The sequence below is a fragment of the Galleria mellonella genome, unplaced genomic scaffold (assembly GCF_026898425.1).
Source record: "Galleria mellonella isolate WM207_F2 unplaced genomic scaffold, CSIRO_AGI_GalMel_v1 utg182, whole genome shotgun sequence".
NCBI classification, from domain to species: domain Eukaryota; kingdom Metazoa; phylum Arthropoda; class Insecta; order Lepidoptera; family Pyralidae; genus Galleria; species Galleria mellonella.
In genome coordinates, this window is record NW_026442023.1 from 347,526 (window position 1) to 368,419 (window position 20,894).

Sequence of the window (20,894 nt, forward strand, 5' to 3'; positions counted from 1 at the left end):
TGGATGGATTTGGTCAGAAAATACATGCAAATTTTTAGTTAAATGATGAAATCACAATAGTGCCAACTTAACTAACAAATATACTGTCAAATGTGATGCAATTGGCTGCTATCTAAACTATTTGTGCAACAGTTTTAGCTTTGAATTTCATATTTCTCTTTATTTAGAGGTTGAAAACTTGTGTTTATTATCAATACTATTACGAAATCGTATAATATTTTTGCTAAAAAATGTTTATTGGAAGATGCAATTTGACATAAAATTTATACATTTCTTTTATTACATGATTCGCGTTTCCACTATTAAACTGTAATATAATTACAACCTATTCATTTCTATTTAGAACATTAGGTTGGCCAACATTATGAGAAAAGGAAAATTTTTGTTTACATTGGTAAGATATTTCTGACTCGGTCAGTTAGTTTGTCTTATTAGTTTTGCTTTATACTTTATTTATAACATTAAACTTCTCATTAACTTATTGTAGCTATTGAAGTTTTTTTGCTAAATTCACAAATTGAAAGAACGTGACAAAACACTGTTATAGTTAAAACAGGTTCGTAGATTTTACTTCTTATGATTAAAGGGACAATTTTTTTAATATACATTATTAACATCAGGGAATTTGTTTATTTTCCACTGTCGATTTTTTTTGAATGGTACTATTACCTGTTTTTCAACTGACTTTCAAACGTTAAAATTGACTTATGTTGAACGAATATCATCTGTCAAGTCTCCCTCCCCATACAATGGGGTTGATCTGTGGCGCCATTTTTTAAACTTATTTTTTAATCTAATATTTTAATTTGATAATTTCGCCAAATTATTGCTTTATGGATCATCATAAATTAAAATTTTAATAATTTTGTATTAAATCTATTCCCTACGATGAAGATTTTACTGATTCAAATAGAAATTTGAATATTAGTGATTTTAGAGAAATGGCGTCTTAGAATAGACCCCAATGACTTCCTCACTCACTGACAGCGAGTTACTGTCATTTTATGTCATCGGCTTAAACTTAAATTTCAAATAAAATTTTATAAGAAACTGTTGTTATTTGTCTTTTGTATTTTCTATTCTTTTCATTTTTTTTGTTGTCATTCTTAATTTCTTATAAAAAAAAAATAGAAAAATAATAAGGACGGGAATTATGTTCCTAAATCAAGTAATATTAGTCTGTTATTGTCTTATAGTACATTCTAAGTATGCACTATTGAAATGTGATTGATGTAATAATTATTCAGTAAGGTGTTTATATAGTGATGGCTACAGAATTATTGAGTCCGCGAGTCAGCAATTGTGTAATAAGCAATCTGCAAGAGGTAAGAAGGAAGTTTGTGTGCAAAGTCTTTTGAGGTTATTTTGACTAATTCTAATAAAGATTTTTGTAAAAAATTTACAACTTATATTGTATATTGTAATAATAGATGTCACAAACTCGATTCGTTTATTGTTATAAAATTACTGTCTTTTGTTACCCACTTTGGATTAATGCAAGTCTTAATTTATGAGTAAATGAGAAGTAGCCAATATCTTTCTCCATATCAAGTACCAAGAGCTAATAATATGTATCATTATAACACTATTTATCTAATGTTATAGTAAAATAAATCTCCTTAAAAAAAATGTTGTTTTATTAATTTTCTAATTAATATAAATTTATGTAAGGCCTACCCTAAGAGACCCAACAATGGGATATAATGGTTTACTAATAGTAGAATAGAAACTTAGATTGAATTCAGCTAAAGTAAATTGGACTCCATTGAACATAATTTTGAGCTAAAAATTAGAACAAAAATTTATTTGTGATATAAAGAGCATATTTATTTTGATCATGTTAAATTTGTTCATTCTGGTTTGATTTCAACAGATTTGCAAATTGTAGCATTCATAACAATGATGATCATTTTGGATTTAGTTAGGAATGTTTCATTCTTGTTTTCTCTGTAATAAAAAAATGAGAACTTTCTAAACATTACTAAAGTTTGGTTAATGGTATAAATAAAATTCATAGAAAGTGTTTTTTAGTTGCCTAGACTCATTCAATGTGCACTGTATATACCTTACTATATCTTTTTTTATAATTTTGTTTTGTATATTAGCATAAAGTATCAACTATAGACTTTAAATTGATTAGGTACTAGCTTCATGTCCTGCATGGGTGGATATTTTTACAAAATTTTATAAAGTGAATATTGTGACGTTATGTCACAATATTGTGACGTTATGTCATGATAATAGTTTTTTTTTTTTTTCTTCTTTTGTGGCGTTTACCCCGATATTAGGGTATTTTGCCAAGAACAAAACGGGGAAACGATAATAGTAATAAAAATACCTAACACACACGAATTTAGAAAGGATAAGGATTAGGTCTAGGATATTTATAGGATATGAAGGATATACTTGTACATATGAGAATATACTTATAAATATATAGGAAAAGCAATTGATGCAACTATAAATGTATTCATGTAATATAACTAAATCTTAATATTGTTATCATATATATATGAAGATAGTATTTTATAGATAATAGGATCATTGGAAGAAAGTAGAGTAAGAATAGAAGTTGGGAATGGAACACGGATGGATCGGAGATGATTAAAAAGGGAGATGTGGTCAAATTTAGAACATGAGAAGAATATATGATTCAAGTCCGCCACTTCAGCACCGCAATTACACGACGAACTTTGTACAATACCAAGCTTGTATAAATGAGAAGGTGTGCATACGTGACCTAGACGCATACGAGTTATAATAGTTGTTGCGGTCTTTCCAAGCTTTAATTTACAAAACCATGGTTTGAAAGGAATATCGGGTTGTATAAGGCGATAAAATCTTCCTTTTATTGTACTTGTTTTTTCCCAATATTCCTTCCAGGCATACCTTAAATATATTTTTGGGAGACAAGCTAGGTCACTACAGTAATTATGATACGGATACATATCACCACAAGTTACAGCCTCTCTTGCAATAAGGTCAGCTTTGTCATTGCCGCTAATACCACTGTGTCCTGGTAACCAGGCAAAAGAAACGGAATACCCTCTCAACATGCAAAGATAAAGACTTTGTCTTATGTCACAAATAATGGGATAGACTGGTTTTGATTTAAACGGATATTTGGCTAGAGCTTGCAAAGAGCTCATAGAGTCAGTGAAAACTATTGCCTTATGTAATTTCATTAAAAGTATATATTCTACAGCTTTTAAAATACCATAGCATTCCCCGGTAAAAACTGAAGATTCCGGTGGAAGTTTAATTTTTTGAACGATATTAAATTGTGAATGAAACACACCCACACCTACACAACCGCTATTGTCTGGTTTTGATGCATCAGTAAAGATGTAGTGCCATTCATTCCATTCAATGTCAGTTATAAACATAAATTTGGCATTCAATTCTGAATCATTTTTTGATAACCCAAAATCATATTTAATATTAGGAGATAAAACTAAAGATTGATATGGGCATTTATAAATGGGAAAACAGGACGATGTAAAAGTGGGAGATTCTATGGATTTATATTTTTCATAACTTTGTATTAAACATGGAGGTTTTTTATGTTTCCAATAAGATGAAGACGAAATAAAGATATATAGTTGAGATAACTTTTGAATAAGCGGATGATCAGATAATTGTAAACAACGAAAAAAGAAGCGATCAGATAAATATTGGCTTCTTAAAACCAAAGGTGGATCACCGACTTCGAGCTGTAAAGCATTGATTGGACTTGATTTCATTGCTCCAGAGATAATCCTCAAGGCCTTTGATTGAATTAAATCCAATTTCTTAAAAGCAAATGAACTTCCTGGAGCTAACAAAAAAGTTCCATAATCAATGACACTCCTTATAAGACCATTATAAGCAAGTTTTAGTGAAACGGGATGTGCTCCCCACCAAACTCCAGCAAGGCACCTAAGAATGTTGAGGTTACGCTCACATTTCGTGGAAATATAATTACAGTGGGACAGACCTGTTAATTTATTATCTAGCACGATACCTAAAAATTTAATTTCAGTCTTTATAGGAATGTATGAGTTATCATAAAGCACCTTAATTTGTTGCGGTGATCTCATTCTTGAAAACAAAACTACACTACTCTTGGTTACAGAAAGATTAAGACCATTTGCATCTAACCACGTTTTTAACAAATCTAATGAATCAGATAATTTGGCAGAAGCAGATTCTATGGACTTGGCAATAAAATATAATAAGAGATCATCAGCATATTGTAAAATTTTGACGGATTTATCAAGGAATGATTCTAGATCGTATGTGTATATGTTGAATAAAATTGGACTTAGAACAGATCCTTGTGGAAGGCCTTTCCATACTGTTCTAGATAATTTGGTATCTTCATCTAGATCCATATGTATTATTCTTTCTGATAAAATATTAATAATGAAATTAGAAAGCATTACCGGTACATTTAAAGCTTGTAATTTAGTTTTTAAAATAGAAATGATTACATTATCATAGGCAGAATTTATATCTAAAAAGGCTGAGAGGATTGACAAATTTTGTGAGAAAGCTATATGAATATCTGAAATAAGAATGCTCACATTATCTAAGGTGCTCTTACCTTTCCTAAAACCAAACTGGTTCGGGGATAGTAAGTTATTACTTTCTAAAAACCATTCTAGACGGTTCTTCACTAAATGTTCAGCTAGCTTTAGTAAGACAGAGGAAAGTGCAACAGGACGGTATGAAGATGGTTCAGAAGGTGGTTTATGAGGCTTTAGAAATGGTATAATAATCTGAGACTTCCATGAAGTAGGTATATTTCCCGAAATAATTATGGAATTAATTATATTTAAAAAGTAAATTAATGTCGCATCGCTAGCATTTTTAAAAAAGGAATACGGTATACCGTCTTCTCCCGGTGCAGAGTCTTTAATACAAGCTAGAACACCTTTAAGTTCTACAAGAGTAAAAGGAGACTCAAGGTCGGATAATTCGTCAGAGACGGATAGAGAAATATTGTAAAGGCATTCCGGCACATAACTAGGAGCAAGGCGATCTAAAAATTTATTCGCTAAAGTTAAATCGAGTGCAGAACGTGATGTATGATCACTAAAGGCAGATCTGAATCTTTTAATATTATTCCAAACGACTGATGAATTAACTTCTGGACAGATAGAAGAACAAAATCTTCTCCAACCTTCCAATTTCTTTTTTTTCAGTAGTTTTCGAGTAGAACGTGAAACTGCGGTGTAAATTTCAAAATTTTCTGATGTCATGTAATTATTATAATTTTTTTCAGCCTCTTTACGATTTTTAATTGCTTCCGTACAATCTTTGTCCCACCAAGGTGGGGAGGGAATTTTCCCTGAAGCACTATTTTTAACAGGAAATAATAAATCAGCAACCTCCTTCATATTAATTATCAAGTCATTACAACATTGATGTTCATTTCCATGATAAACAATAGGTAACTCCGATATTTTATTATCTAAATATTGTTTGTAAATATTCCAGTCTACATTTGATAAATTATATTTAAGTCGAGGACCACTCTTTCGACTTGAGGGAATGGAAATTGGAAAAGAAAGAATGAGGGGAAAGTGATCGCTTCCGAAGGTAGAGGAATGAGGATACCACGACAGTGAAGAAGCTAAATCAGAAGAACATATTGAAATATCAGGAGCACTAAACCCTTCATTCGGTGCAGTTCTACGTGTCGGTACATCTGAGTTAATAATACATAAGTTGTAAGTGTCAATTATCGTCAGGAGTTTTCCACCATAAAAATTAGAAGTAGAACTGCCCCACGATTGGTGCTGAGCATTAAAATCGCCCATTACGAGAAAAGGTTTAGGTAAAATTGAAAATAATTGTTCTAGTTGTGAATATATTTGGCATGTAGGATCAGGAATATATAAAGTAACAAAACAGATACCATTTATAATTATAGCAGCTGCATTAATGCCGCTATATACAGGAAGCGAAAAAGAAGAAAAAAGAAGGGAGTTTTTGACCAATATGGCAACACCGCCATATCCGTCAGCTCTATCATCACGGAGACTTGTAAAGCCTGAAATCCTAAAAGGATATCCTGGCTTTAACCAAGTCTCTTGTAGAGCTATTAAAAAAGGATTATATTTATTAATCAAATAAAATAAGTCTGATTTCTTATTTGTTATGCTACGACAGTTCCACTGAATTATTTGGACTTTGTAATCCATTGTGAGAAGTTAATAATTGAGAAAATACATTGTACATGGCATCGTTGGACGGTGGTAAAGTTGTTTGTATCATTTTTGATTGCGATAACACTTTAATAAGCATGAGAATAATATCAATGATGGATTGATTATTGTCAATATTATTTGATGATAATGCACAACCATTAGAGGGAGCAGGAATATTATATTCCTTAACTATGGCTTCATGGGCAGAACGATCATATCCTTGTTGTATTTTTTGAGGAGAGCGTGGTTTAAGTGTAACTGTTTTTTTATATGATGATTGTATATGTGGTAATGATGATTTCTCTTTAAGGAAAGAAGATTGAAAATGAGATTTATTGGAAGGAGATGATGATGTTAATACATCTGAATATAGTTTAGAAGTTGGAGGATGAAATTTTGATGCTTCAGCATAAGAAACACAACTATGGGCCATTGTTTCTTTAATGGCTTTCTGACGTGCATATTCAGGACATTTTTTACTAATTGCTGAATGAGAACCATTACACAAGATACAAGAAACATTTTCCTCATCTACTTCACATTTATCACCTGTATGATTTTGCCTGCATTTATAACACCGAGGATTTGAACGACACTGCATCTTGACATGTCCGAACCTACAGCAGTTAAAGCATTGGATAGTAGGGTAAATGTACAAATCTACAGTTAATGATGTGTAAAACATAAATACTCTTTTTGGCAATATTTGTCCATCAAAAGTAATAACAATGGTTTCAGTATTAATAAAACTTGGTTGTCCTTCATTAATTGTCTTTTTCTTTATTCTTCTGGTTTTTAGAATTTTCCCACAACCTATCGGTACTGATATATTTTGGATTACTTCCTCTTCTGTCCAATCTTTAGGAATACCCCTCACAATTCCCATACGGGTTACATGGAAAGAAGGTATAAATGCCTTAAAATTATGTGTCACTAAGTTACTATTATTTAAAAATGCATTTGCATTTTCAAAATTTGAGAAAGAAAGCGATAAACGGTTTCTTCCTATTCTTTTGAGGCTACCATTCACTATATTATTTATCTTATTAGTGTGTAAAAAGCGACCAAATGCAATAGGATGTAATGTAGTGTTATCATTAGGATGTGTTTCATTTTTTTGTACATGAACGACATAAGGTGCTATATCCTCGGCATTGTACAAAGTTCTGCTTAAAGTACTGGGTGGAGAAGCAGGTTTAACAGACTCGGTATTGTTTACAACTGGTATTGATACTTGAGTTTGATTCTCATCTTCAATACATTGACAATCACTATCTTTAATTTTAGATTCAAGACCCTTGGTGTGCCTCCTTCGTTTTTTATTGCAATGTTTGCAAATGCGACGTTCACCACGTATTCGCTTACGTTTAGAACTTGCAACGCTAGAACCATCTGTGTCCATACTAGATTCACCCAATATATCAAAACTATTATTGAATGGAATAGTTATATTTGCAGACACCTGGGGGGTTGTCCCCCCAGGGTCTATAGGTGGATCCATAATGTTAATATAGGTAATTTACTTACCAATATTTACAGCAACAAACACTATTACTACAAAATATACAATTAAATATACAATCTAATACACAATATATAAAAAAGACTAATCCTTATATAAATAAAAATAAAATTAATTTAAAGAAGATCAAAAAACACTCCCGCTTTTTTAAACGTTTCCCGCGCTTTTTCCCATGATAATAGTTGGGCATATAGTATCACGAAGTTTTTTGTAGTTATCAATATTTTCGTCAATATTGTAGAAATTACTCTGGGTGAATGTAGCTTTCTAATGGTGAAAGAATGTTTGAAATCGGCAAAGTAGTTTTTGAGTTTATTCATTACAAACATACATACACACAAAAAAAAACTAAATCTTTCTTTTTTATAATATTAGTGTAGATTAACCATAGACAGAGTTTTCACAAGAGAATAGGAAGCTATGTTTTTAACATGTTTAAATTTTGTTTTTAAATGGCCAAATCAAAAACAGATAATTGTTAACAGATGGAGAGCAGCGCCGAGAATATGGCGATTGACATTGCAGCGGACTCTGCCGCCGCGCTGCACGAGCGCCTCGTCGCCTACGTGCACGCCGTCGCCGGAGGCTCAGTAGGTGGTCGCCACGAGGAGAGTCGATCGTAACTTTCTACTAGGGAGTACTGCGCATGTTCACCACAGTCGATCGCTGTGCACAGGAGAGCCGCTCCGAGGTGTGGGTGGAGCACTCGTACGCGCGCGCCCGCGACGGCCGCGCTGCGGGCGCCGCGCGCGAGCTGCTGGCGCCGCGCCCGCCGCCCGCCTGCGACACCGTCGACGTCGAGCGCCTCGACCCGCCGCCGCCCGAGCCCATCGAGCCCGAGCCGCCCGCGCCCGCCTCCGACGACGACGACGACGGCGACTGGGAGGCGCGCGTGGCGGCGCTGGCGCCGACGGCCGCGCACGAGCGGCTCGCGGCCGCCGTCGCCGCCGGCCTGCGCCGCCTGCGCCTCGCGCGCCTCGCCGGCTGCGCCGCGCCAGCGCTGCGTGCCGAGGCGCGGCGGCTGCGGCTCGCGCTGGCGCCGCTGTGGGCGGCGGCCGGCCCGGTGCAGCAGCGGCCCGCCGCCTGGCTGCACGCCGCGCTGCTGGCCTACCTGCCGCGCGGTCCCCGCCGCGACTACGACGAGCTGGTGGCGCGGCTGCGACGCGCCGTGCCGCGCCTGGCCGGGCGCCTGCTGGGCACGCGCGCGCCGCCGCCCGCGCCCGACCCGCTGGCCGCCGTCGGTGAGTAGGAGGCGGGCGTCGCCGTGGCTCGATGCGAGCGGCGCAGTAACGAGGCACGTCGCTGCAGGGCCGCCGGTGAGCAGCGAGGCGGGCCCGCTGCTGGTGTGGCTGGGCGGCGGCCGCTGGGCGCGGCGGCTGCGGGCGCTGCTGCCGACGCGCGAGCTGGCGGCGCCGGCGGCGGGGGGCTGCCCGCAGCGCTGGTGCGCCGCCACGGCCGCCGCTCTACGTGCCTCGCTCCTCGACGCCGTGGCCGAGGCGGGGTGAGTACATTGCGGATGGTGCAGTGACCCAGTACGGATCGTATTCAACGGGTGAAAGTCTGTTAATTCGTGGAGTTGAACAAAAAGTTTATTTTCACAGAACATTGTTAGATTTTTTTTAATGAAATGAACTACAAACGCTATCGAGGTACCAGTGGGAGAGATGGTAAATAAAAATTAAATTAAACCAGTGTATCTACAGTGATTAATCACCAGAAGTTAGTTTTTTGAAAGTCGACTTTACGAATTGAACGCTGTCTATCACCACTTAGAAACAGCGCGACCGGCATTGCTTCTTCTCACGGAGACACAGATATCTTCTCCAAACGGAACCTCAAACCTGACCTATCTGGACAATAAGCTAGAACATTGTTTTGTTCCGCGTGCCGCCTGTCACCATGTTGCGACACTTGAAGATACGGACCTGTCCAGTCTATGGCTCCGCGTAGACTGCAACGACCGGCCTTGCATCTATGCATACCTATACAGGCTATTAGTCTGGATATTGCAAACACCTTTGATCGGGTGTGGCATAAAGTGCTACTTTCAAAACTACCTTCATTTGGATTGCTTGCGAGATTATGCAGTTGGGTTGCCAGTTTTCTCAAAGAATGTAGCATTAAGGTCGTAGTAGACGGAGCATGTTCTGATTTAAAACCTCTGAATGCTGGTATCCCGCAAGGCTACTATCGTCGATCCTGTTTGTTCTAAATATCAATAATATGTTACAGATCAGGAATGTTCATTACTATGCGGCTGACAGTACAAGGGATACATTATATACCGGTCATGCAAAGATCTCGCGACCACATACCCATGAGTGCCGGAATAGTCTTGTGTCTGAAATCGAAACTTCACTTAATCAAGTTTCGATCTGGGGCGAATAAAATCTTGTTCAAATCAACCCTAAGAAGACAAGTCTGCGCGTTCACCGCAAAAAAGACGCCGTTAGTCGTATCTTCTCACTTTCAAGGCATTTCCCTAGATAATAAGTCGAGTCTAGGGATTCTTTGCGTTGATATATCCAGTGACGTCCAGTTTTGCAGTCATCTGGAGAAAAGGTCAAAACGACCTCCAAAAAGCTAGGAGTGCTCAATAGAAAGATGATATTTCGCGCCAGAAAACCGCTTGCAATCGTATAAAGCTCAAGTCTGGCGACATATGGCATACTGTTCTCACCTATGCACAGTATCTGTTCCTTCGTTGGACTGAATTCAAAGTCGGGCGGCTTTGATTTTTGATAATCAACGCTTGACGATCTGGCTCGACCCACTAAAACTACGTAAAGATATTGCATCTTTATGCATCTTTTATGGTACGAGTATATATCATGGGGAATGCTCTAAAGAATTGTTCAAATTGCTGCTGTTGATTTTCACCACTGTACAATCCGCCACAAGTCAAAGTTCCATCCCAACTATCTGGACGAGTGGCGGTCCTTCATCGTGCGTTTTCAAGGCACTCTCTTCCATGCACAACCACGCTTTGAAGTCAATTTCCAGCAGCAGTATTTCCGAATTGATACGACATCATAACCTTCAAGAAAAGAGCATATTCCTTTTTAAAAGGCCGGCAGCACAGCTTCAATGCCTCTGGTGTTGCGGGTGATCATAGGCAGCGGTAGTCATTTACCGTCAGGTGAGCCATATACTCGTTTGCCCCCTGTGTTGTAAAAGAAAATATTGCTGGCAGAGGGACCTTGCAAACTTGCATTCTTAATAATTCTTTTCATTCCTGGGGTTGTTAGTGTTGGTTGCTAAACTCATGACCAACTTGGATATTGGATTGCAATTTAGAATAAATAGTAGTGGAAAATGCGGCACTTAGTATATCGTCACTATGTTATGATCAATACGATAGAGAGCGGCCGGTGGTGGTGGGTGGTGCGGGGGCGGGCGCGGCACTGGTGGCGGCCCTGGCGGGGTCGGCCCGCGTGCGGGGCGCGCTGCTGTTGGCGCCGCCGCTGCTCACGGCCGACGGCGGTGACGATACGCTGCGGGAACTGCGAGTGCCCGCGCTACTAGTACGTACGACCATGTAAATATAAATCATTGAAAAATATGCTTATTGAAATAAGTTTTTTAGCATGCTTATAAATTTAAGCATTAAACTTCACGTTTAACCTTTAAGTATGTATATGTACAAAATGTAAATATTTTTTTCTCAAACATGCTTGGAAATGTGAGCATTATTTTGACAATCTTCTTCGAGATAAATCTAAATTGCCGTACTAGTCAGATACATGCGGGCAGCGGCCGGCAAAAGTTGTATGAAAATCCATATCTGTCGTGTTTTGCAGCCAGATAAGTTACTATGTAAACTCATACCTGTCCTGTAATTTAAAAATGGAATGACCTTTTACTTCGAAACATGGCTACTAAGGAAGTAACTAATACAAAGTTTTATTTAAATTTTGAACTGGCTTGCAAATAGAAAGCTGTTTATTGAAAAAAAAAAAAAAACAAAGGAACATTATTGCTCGTAAAAAAATATTTATCGAATATTTATATATATTTATCGTTATTCGTCATTGAACTTAAAAAGTAAAATTGTGTAATGTTTTTTGTTTATTAATTTAATACACTCCTCGCAAAAATTAAGGGAACAAAAATTTTTGAAATTTTTGGGTGATTTTCAACAGGCTGTATTTCAGTGAAAAATAATCGTACAGGAAATTTAAAAAAAGGGTTTTGAAGCTTGAAAACTCTAGTTTTCAGATTTTTTGGTAAAAAAATTTTTTGAGCTCCGGTTTCCATGCAATTCTTAAACAAAGCTGAAAATAAATTTTTTCAAAATTTTCTAGGTTTTGTTTTTCACTCTATGGGCATGGAAAAATTTTTTCGAGCTACTCCATTGTATAGGACTCTTAGCGTGTTTATTCAGCTTCAAAAATCGCTTTGGATGGCTCAATTACGACCATTTGTCTCCGAGATATCGAACTTTGAATGCAAAAGCATCCTTTTCCATTCAACTGCTAATATCTCTGGAACTACTGGTCGCACAGCAAGCGGGCGCCGAGTTTCTTTATCTGCATAAAATTTCCAATTAAGCAAAGTCAAGAGTTAGTGAAGAAAAAATTTTTTTCCACCTCTAACATTGAATTGAAAAAAGTGGAAAAAAGTGACTTTTTCTCCTTTTTTGGTTACTTGGCTGTATCTTCGCTAATATGGGCGGGAAAGCTAAGGTTTGAGGAAAATTTTACAGTCTATTGTTCCTTAAAGAACCCCCTAAATCCCTGGAGCGATCGGTTCAACGGTTTTTCCCGGACCAATTGATTGAAATTTTGGAAAAAATAAGGGAACAAGGTTTTTGTCCCTTAAACTCACCCTAATCCATTCAAAAATCAATAATTTCATTTGTTTTTCACTTTTTACTCAATTTTTTGTTTTTTAAAAATTCATTATCAAAAAAAAATCGAAAAAAATCAAGAAAATTTTTAAGAAAAAATTTTTTTTGAAAAGTCGAAAAAAGATTACAAAAAAATTTTTTTTCGTTTTTAAGGAAATCAAAGTTTTTGACAAAAACTTTGATTGATGATCGATTTACCGCCGGCATTAGCGTTACCCAAAGCATACCACGTGGAGAAACACACACACACACACACTTTAGAAAATGAGTTTGGAGTCATTAAATACTGCGGAGCTGACGAACCACGGGGTCTCATTTCTTCTAAAAATTACTTACACAACACTAACACACACACTCTTCAGAAAATGAGTTTGGAGTCACGAAATACTGCGGAGCTGACGAACCACAGGGTCTCATTTTTTCTGAAGAATCCCATATCATAAACACGTGCGTAAACACAAAAGAAGCGTAAATCCGACCGTGCAACCTCCACGTGGTATGCTTTGGGTAACGCTAATGCCGGCGGTAAATCGATCATCAATCAAAGTTTTTGTCAAAAACTTTGATTTCCTTAAAAACGAAAAAAAAAATTTTTTGTAAACTTTTTTCGACTTTACAAAAAAATTTTTTCTTAAAAATTTTCTTGATTTTTTTCGATTTTTTTTTGATAATGAATTTTTAAAAAACAAAAAATTGAGTAAAATGTGAAAAACAAATGAAATTATTGATTTTTGAATGGATTAGGGTGAGTTTAAGGGACAAAAACCTTGTTCCCATATTTTTTCCAAAATTTCAATCAATTGGTCCGGGAAAAACCGTTGAACCGATCGCTCCAGGGATTTAGGGGGTTCTTTAAGGAACAATAGACTGTAAAATTTTCCTCAAACCTTAGCTTTCCTGCCCATATTAGCGAAGATACAGCCAAGTAACAAAAAAAGGAGAAAAAGTCACTTTTTTCCACTTTTTTCAATTCAATGTTAGAGGTGGAAAAAATTTTTTTCTTCACTAACTCTTGACTTTGCTTAATTGGAAATTTTATGCAGATAAAGAAACTCGGCGCCCGCTTGCTGTGCGACCAGTAGTTCCAGAGATATTAGCAGTTGAATGGAAAAGGATGCTTTTGCATTCAAAGTTCGATATCTCGGAGACAAATGGTCGTAATTGTTTTATGAGCCATCCAAAGCGATTTTTGAAGCTGAATAAACACGCTAAGAGTCCTATACAATGGAGTAGCTCGAAAAAATTTTTCCATGCCCATAGAGTGAAAAACAAAACCTAGAAAATTTTGAAAAAAATTATTTTCAGCTTTGTTTAAGAATTGCATGGAAACCGGAGCTCAAAAAATTTTTTTACCAAAAAATCTGAAAACTAGAATTTTCAAGCTTCAAAACCCTTTTTTTAAATTTCCTGTACGATTATTTTTCACTGAAATACAGCCTGTTGAAAATCACCCAAAAATTTCAAAAATTTTTATGTTCCCTTAATTTTTGCGAGGAGTGTATATTTTTGTGTAAATAAAAAAAAAATAGCATTCTGCATTCTTTATCTTTTAAACTATAATTGTACCCAATTTCATACTCTTTCGTCTGTGTAAATTCCGTAAAATGGGGTACAAAGTTTTTGCTTCATATATTAATATATAGATAAGTAAACGTTTGGACGTGTAGCCATGCAGGTGTTGTATTTTTTTAATGGAATGGTAACCCTGCCTGCGCTATCGGTATACGCTGGCGGAGCACCAGTGAGGGGTGAGGATAAAAGCTGGTTAAGCAGTCAACCCATCGTGACGAATTTCGCTAAAATTAGTTACGATGATTTTCAGGGGGAACTGCATGGAGGTCGACCTAATAGGATGTATTTTTTGGAGCCACTCTTTATAGGATAGGCTTTTTTTTGGGTGAAAATGGCATGGTAACTCCGCCAGCGCTGTCGGTATACATTGGCGGGGTACCAATGAGAGGTGATAGGTGAGGATCAAAAGGCAGGTCAGGTAGTCCATCATGAAGAGTTCAACGATAAATTAGTCATGATAGTTTCCAGGGGTAACCGTGTGGAGGTGGACTTGACAAGGTATATTGATAGCAATGGGGACTAACCTTCCCATTGCTAACAATCCCTTCCCTCCGATAGGGTGTATTGTTGGCAATGGGATAGTAAGTCCCCATTACTAACAATCCCTTCCTCCTTTGGAGGTGTTGTATGTTGATGTGCGCAGGTGGTGGGCAGCGGCGCGGCGCAGAGCTGGCGCGGCGCGGCGCGCGAGGCGGCGGCGGCGGCGGCGGCGGCGGCGGCGCGGCGCGTGCTGCTGGTGGCGGCGGCCGACGACGCGCTGCGCCTGCCCGCCGCGCACTGCCGCCGCCTGCGCCTGCCGCAGCACGCGCTCGACGCCGCCATCGCCGTTAGACCCTACTTTTTTTTTATTTTTTAACCTTTTAATTGCATGACCTTGTGGCAGTTGTCGTGCTTCTAGTGCTTGACTCGAATCAGCCTTAAAATCTTATAGACATTAATCTTTTACTAAGCCTATTACAGTGCCATGCATATAGTACAATTCGGCAATATTGTAATCGCGACCCACGTATTATGTTTACAGGATGAGTGTGCGCGCTGGGTGAATGAAATAGCTGAGGAGGACGCTACGCAGCAGGACAAATCAGGACTCCATATTGGTGAGCCCACAATTATGTTTTTATTTCTTCCTGCAATAATATATTAAATTCTAAAGGAAAATAAATATCATGCTAACTTTTTATAGTCCTTCGAGCCGGACAATTATATAAAATTTGACAGAAAATAAACCCTTTTTCTAGAAAATGTCTAGACATTTTCGCGCTATTTAGCTAATTTAAATGTTTAACTGGATCCAAGAATTAAGTTTTATAGCTCAGTTTGTAGTCACATTGAATATAGGTCATAAAAAATATATTTAAATTAGGCACAAATAATATTAATATTTATGCAATGCCTCTGGTGTTACAGGTGCTGATGGTACTTTAAAGACTACTTTATTTGAGATTATAAAACAAAAAAATATATATATTATAAAAGTACATAACTAAAGTAACAGTAATAAAAATACCATCACAGGGTGTAAATTTCCCCGATTTTTTTAAATGTCTGTAATTTTTGAAATATGTAACAGATTTTTTTTTTTCTGATGACTATTATGGCTTAGCCAGTTATCCGATTCTGGCTTGACGTCAACTTCTGGGTGTATAACATAAAATTATCTCATTAAATTTTAAACTGTTTTGGACACTTGTATACTCGATGTGTATAACAACGTGGCGCGTGCGCAGGTGTGGAGGCCGCGTCGCCGGAGCGGCCGGAGAAGGCCGAGCGCGAGCGGACCGCCGGGTGAGTACTGCGAGCTGCCGCTGTCTTATACCTTATTTATTTATTTATGTATTTGGAAGACCGACAGTTTTTCTAACAATAATAGTAAATATAAATTATAATAAGAAACACATAGCCAATAACAAGTCTCAACAATAATACAACAATAGTATATATATATAAGGAATATATATATATATATATATATATAAAATATATAAAAATAGAAAAAATATATATATGCTTATGTTTGATTAACTATTATATTGAAATAGGTGTTATCTTGCAAAATTCTATATTACTGCTTATTTGTTTAGAATTATTTAATTCCGATATGTGTGACTGCTACTAATAATCACAGATTATTACATCTCTCTGTATATATATATATATATATATATATATATATATATATATATATATATATATATATATATATATATATAATATATGTGTGATGATTGGCCACCATCTTTACTACCAGAATGAGACTTTCCATATTAGCCCTCAATTTCTGACAGCTATTTCATCCACGCACGTTTTGCGACACGTGTTTCACCTCGCAACGAAACATCTTCTGACAAATTGTTAGATTGTTGCTCGGAGCCTAGTATTAACCGTTCGGCAACTAAACTGCAAGTGACTAATTTTCTATCGTGTTTCCGTATACTCTTTTAACGGGGTGAATGTATGTGACCCATTAGTAACAATCTCTCTCTCTCTCTCTAAAATACTTCTGCTAGAATTTTCAAATGATTTCTTAAAAATGGAGGTTCTCAATTCGGTTATATTTGTGTTTGTTTGTCACCTCATAACTTCATTACTTGTAAACCGATTCGAAAATTTTTATTTTATCTAAAAGAATAAACTTGTAGGTTGAACCCATAGAAATTTTATTAAAATCGGTTCAATAGTTTTTCTATCAAATTAATATGGCTTTGACACAATTAAAATTGATTGTTTGTGGTACACAAAATTTAATTATGATAAAAATCTATTGCATAACACTAATAAATGGGGGGAAGGGATTGTTAGCAATTGAGTTTGACAGCCCCATTGCTATCAATATGCCCTATTAGGTCGACCTCCACGTGGTTCCCCCTGGAAACCATCGTGAACAATTCATGTTGAATTCGTCACGATGGGCTAACTGACCTATTTCATCCTCACCTATCATCCTTCACTGGTGGCCCACCGGTGTATACCGATAGCGCGGGTGGGGTTACCATTCCATTGTCATCCATTAAAAAAAAAAAAAAACACTAATGAATGATATATTGTTGCAGTGGCAACCGTTCGATCGAGATTGTTGGTGAGTACAATATTAATTTTACATGGGAACAACTGTGATTCAAACTCTAAATATATTGAGAAGGAACAAGCAACATCTGTATTGTATTGCTCTTTACGTATCAACTAAGAGTGTGGGTGTAGATAGTAAGCATGGAAAATATTGCTGCATTTAATTCATTATCACACTGTGAAATTATTTATTTATTAACAGTTATAAATCACAAACTGTGATTTTCGCTAGCAATGACTTTATATCGCATTCGTTATTGATTTTTATTTATTTGATTTTATTCGAAAAATAAACGGTACAATTGTTATAAAATATTATGTAATAAGTAGTTAGTAATCAAATTGTCACTAATGATTGTTACTATAAATGTGTTTTTAGTGTATTTTGTTTACAAAATAGTTATATTAATTAGTAATTTATTATGAGTTATACATTTTATGTATAGTGATTTGTAGCAGTGTTTAAGACGCGACGTATGTGGAACGACGTGTGATTTAGCGTATCATATGATATTTAAGCTGTGACGTAAAGTATTCGAATTGTAATATAACGACACGTCCAGCAGAGGGCCGCGTGGTGACGCGCGTGGCGGGCGGCACGCCGCTGGCGCTGCTGCCGCCGCGGCGGCCGGCGGGGGTGGCGGCGGCGGGGGCGGGGACGCTGCCGCTGGCCGCCGCCGACATCATGCAGCTGCCGATCGTGTTCGCGGACGACGAGCGCGTGGCGGCGGCGGCGGCGGCGGCGGCGGCGGCGGAGGCGGAGGCGGCGGAGGCGGGCGGCGTGCGGGCGCGGTTCACGCGCGTGGTGCTGGCCAAGCGCGGCCGCCGCGCGCGACAGCTGCTGCTGCAGCGGCCGCACTGACCGCGCGCCGTCACTCTTGTGTCAGTCAGTCAGTCATCACCATTGCGACAACCACCGGCTATTTTTAAGCGTCTAACATTTAAAGCTTTCGTTTTAACTTTCTTCACCAACGTTGTCGTTAACTTTCTTTTACCGTTTTTCAACAATTATCCGAAAGGCGACGCGCTGCAACGTAAAGCACCATACTCGCCTTGACGAAAAATTCTGAATGGAGTAAAAAAATTCTCGAATGTCCAAAACGACAAACATAGTAAGTTCATAAAACATCCCCGTTATTAATATATATGTAAACATAGTTAAAACATAAACATAAGATTAAAAAAATAAATTCCAAATACTATAAAACCATAAGTCGACTTGAGGAAATCCTTTTCAGAAATCCATCATCACCTTCAATCCTATATTAATAATTCTGTATGATACAAGATGAATAAGAGTAAATTTATTTTTTATTTTTTAGACTTAGAATGATAAACAAGCTGACGGCCCACCTGATGGAAAGTGGTAACAGTCGCCTATAGACATTGTAAGTTGTCAAGTTGAATTTTAAATTATAAGACATAGAGTTCTATGTCCTATAATTTAAAATTCCACTTGATAACAAAATATTATAAACAAACTAATTAAAATATGAGAACTGTACTAATAACCTCTCAATTAATTAAAGTTGATGTATTACGCTATAGACACCAGTAACACCACATACATCTCAACGCTCTTTTAATACACTGTTTTTTTATGGGTAAAAATGGTATGGTAACCCCGCCTGCGCTAACGGGATACGCTGGTGGAGCACCAGTGAAGGGTGATAGATGAGAATGAAAACAGGCCAGTTAGTCCATCATGATGAATTCATCAGGAATTAACCATGATAGTTTCCACGGGAAACCGCGAGGAGGTCGACCTAGTTGGGTATATTGCTAGCAATGGGATTCTTAGTCTCCATTACTAACAATCCCTTTCCCCCCAATAATACACTGTTATCTCAACATATAGAAAATTGTCATTGACCAACTGTGTTAACTAAACAAAACATTTCTCCTACAGATCTCGTGCTGCCTTGTGACGACCAATACTACGTTTATTTGAAGTGAACTCAGTTCTGACGTGACTATTACGTAATGTTAAGCCCAATGGACACGTTTGTTCTTAATAAAGAATATGTATATAACATGTTTTTCTTTTTTTTTTTTTATTTACAATTTCATTGTTAGAAATAAGTAGCTTTGGGGGAAAGGGATTGTTAGTAATGGAGACTGAGAATCCCATTGCTAGCAATACACCCAACCAGGTCGATCTCCTCGCGGTTACCCCTGGAAACTATCATGGTTAATTCCTGATGAATTCATCATGATGGGCTAACTGGCCTGTTTTCATTCTGGTGTTCCGCCAGCGTATACCGTTAGCGCAGGCGGGGTTACCATACCATTTTCAACCATGAAAAAAAAAGTAAGTAGCTTTTTGGTATGTAGCTATTATAATTTTGTCCCAATAGGATTCGGACAAACGAAACTGTTTAAATGGGACCTAGTATTGAACCTTGATGTACACCCATATTTATAATCGACACGTTTCTTGTAATGTCGTTTACTTTGATTTGTATAATTTTATTTGTCAAATACTTTACAATTGATAATTTTTTTTTTTAATGGATGATAATGGTATGGTAACCCCGCCTGCGCTAACGGTATACGCTGGCGGGGCACCAGTGAAGGATGATAGATAAGAATGAAAATAGGTCAGTTAGCCTATCGTGATGAGTTCACCTGGAATACAGTACGATGGTTTCCAGGGAGGACCACGTGGAGGTCGACCTGGTTGGATATTGCTAACAATGGGATTGGTCCGCATTATTAACAATGCCCCCTCCCCACAATTGATAATTTTGTAGTGTTGTTTCCAATAAAGTGGAATGCAAGTTAATTATAGTTTTGAGCAGTCTATATAGTCTAAAGCTTTGGATAGTTTAAAGAAATTGCCATCGTTATCTGATTTATTTTCAAACAAAAAATATATTTAAACAACTAAATAGGGATTAAATAGTCAAATAGCTTTCATGTGTAGTAGCTAACGTAATTTAATTAGCTGTTTTACTTTAAGAGAACGCTCGTTTAGAAAAACTGACTCGCCTAATTTGTCAGGTTTCCTCTTGGTATTTCCTTATCAAGGGTATTTTTATTAATTTAGGTTGCAGACAAGAGAGCGTTGAATGAAATATCCTAAATAAAATTAGGGTATTTTATTCTATGCTCTGTTTTGTTTATTTCTCTGTTTTCCATACTCATACTATTTCTTATTTTTTTATTCTTTTATCTTGAGATAATTGAAACCACAATCGCCTTTTAACATATTATAAATTTTTATTTCTTATTTTTTATACCTTTTAAATTCCTAATTTCTAAAATATAGAATTATATGAGTATATATATATATATATATATATATATATATATATATATATATATATATATATATATATATATATATATATATACCTACAATATACATACTATAGGTTTTTGTAAGAAATAAAACTGCTAAAGTAGATACTGATTAGAACTGGAATTGACCCTTTGCATATAATATGTAAGCACCTTTTTACTACTATTTGTGTCAAGGATTTATAAGAGTTGAATTGGTACTTATTGAATATGGACTGCAAGTAGCTTCTAGGTATTGTAGTGGAAATATCAAAACATTACATTCTCTTTGGATTGTCTGACTATAATTCTTGAAAGTAGTTGAAATAAGTCAATATAAGTAGAGCCAATCGTCGCATTTGCACAAAGGGCAAATCAACCCCTAATAGGAAGCTTCGGCGATTGCCCG

General features: G+C 37.0%; 1 protein-coding gene across 3 annotated transcripts; it reads left to right on the forward strand.

Annotated features, from left to right (window-relative positions):
• Positions 1-963: 963 nt before the first annotated feature.
• LOC113512987 (uncharacterized) lies at positions 964-19,242 on the forward strand. 3 transcript variants are annotated; one of them, XM_052893630.1, is made up of 11 exons: positions 964-1,325; positions 8,202-8,306; positions 8,393-8,957; positions 9,025-9,217; positions 11,078-11,240; positions 14,781-14,963; positions 15,159-15,234; positions 15,865-15,922; positions 17,188-17,213; positions 17,767-18,093; positions 19,113-19,242. In XM_052893630.1, exons 1-10 carry the CDS (start codon positions 1,266-1,268, stop codon positions 18,063-18,065), a joined length of 1,728 nt encoding a protein of 575 aa, XP_052749590.1. In that variant the 5' UTR covers positions 964-1,265; the 3' UTR covers positions 18,066-18,093; positions 19,113-19,242. The 3 variants fall into 3 exon arrangements, with proteins under 3 accessions (XP_052749590.1, XP_052749589.1, XP_052749591.1); XM_052893629.1 differs by having other exon boundaries at positions 965-1,325; positions 17,767-18,085; XM_052893631.1 differs by having other exon boundaries at positions 966-1,325; positions 17,770-18,085.
• Positions 19,243-20,894: the final 1,652 nt, after the last annotated feature.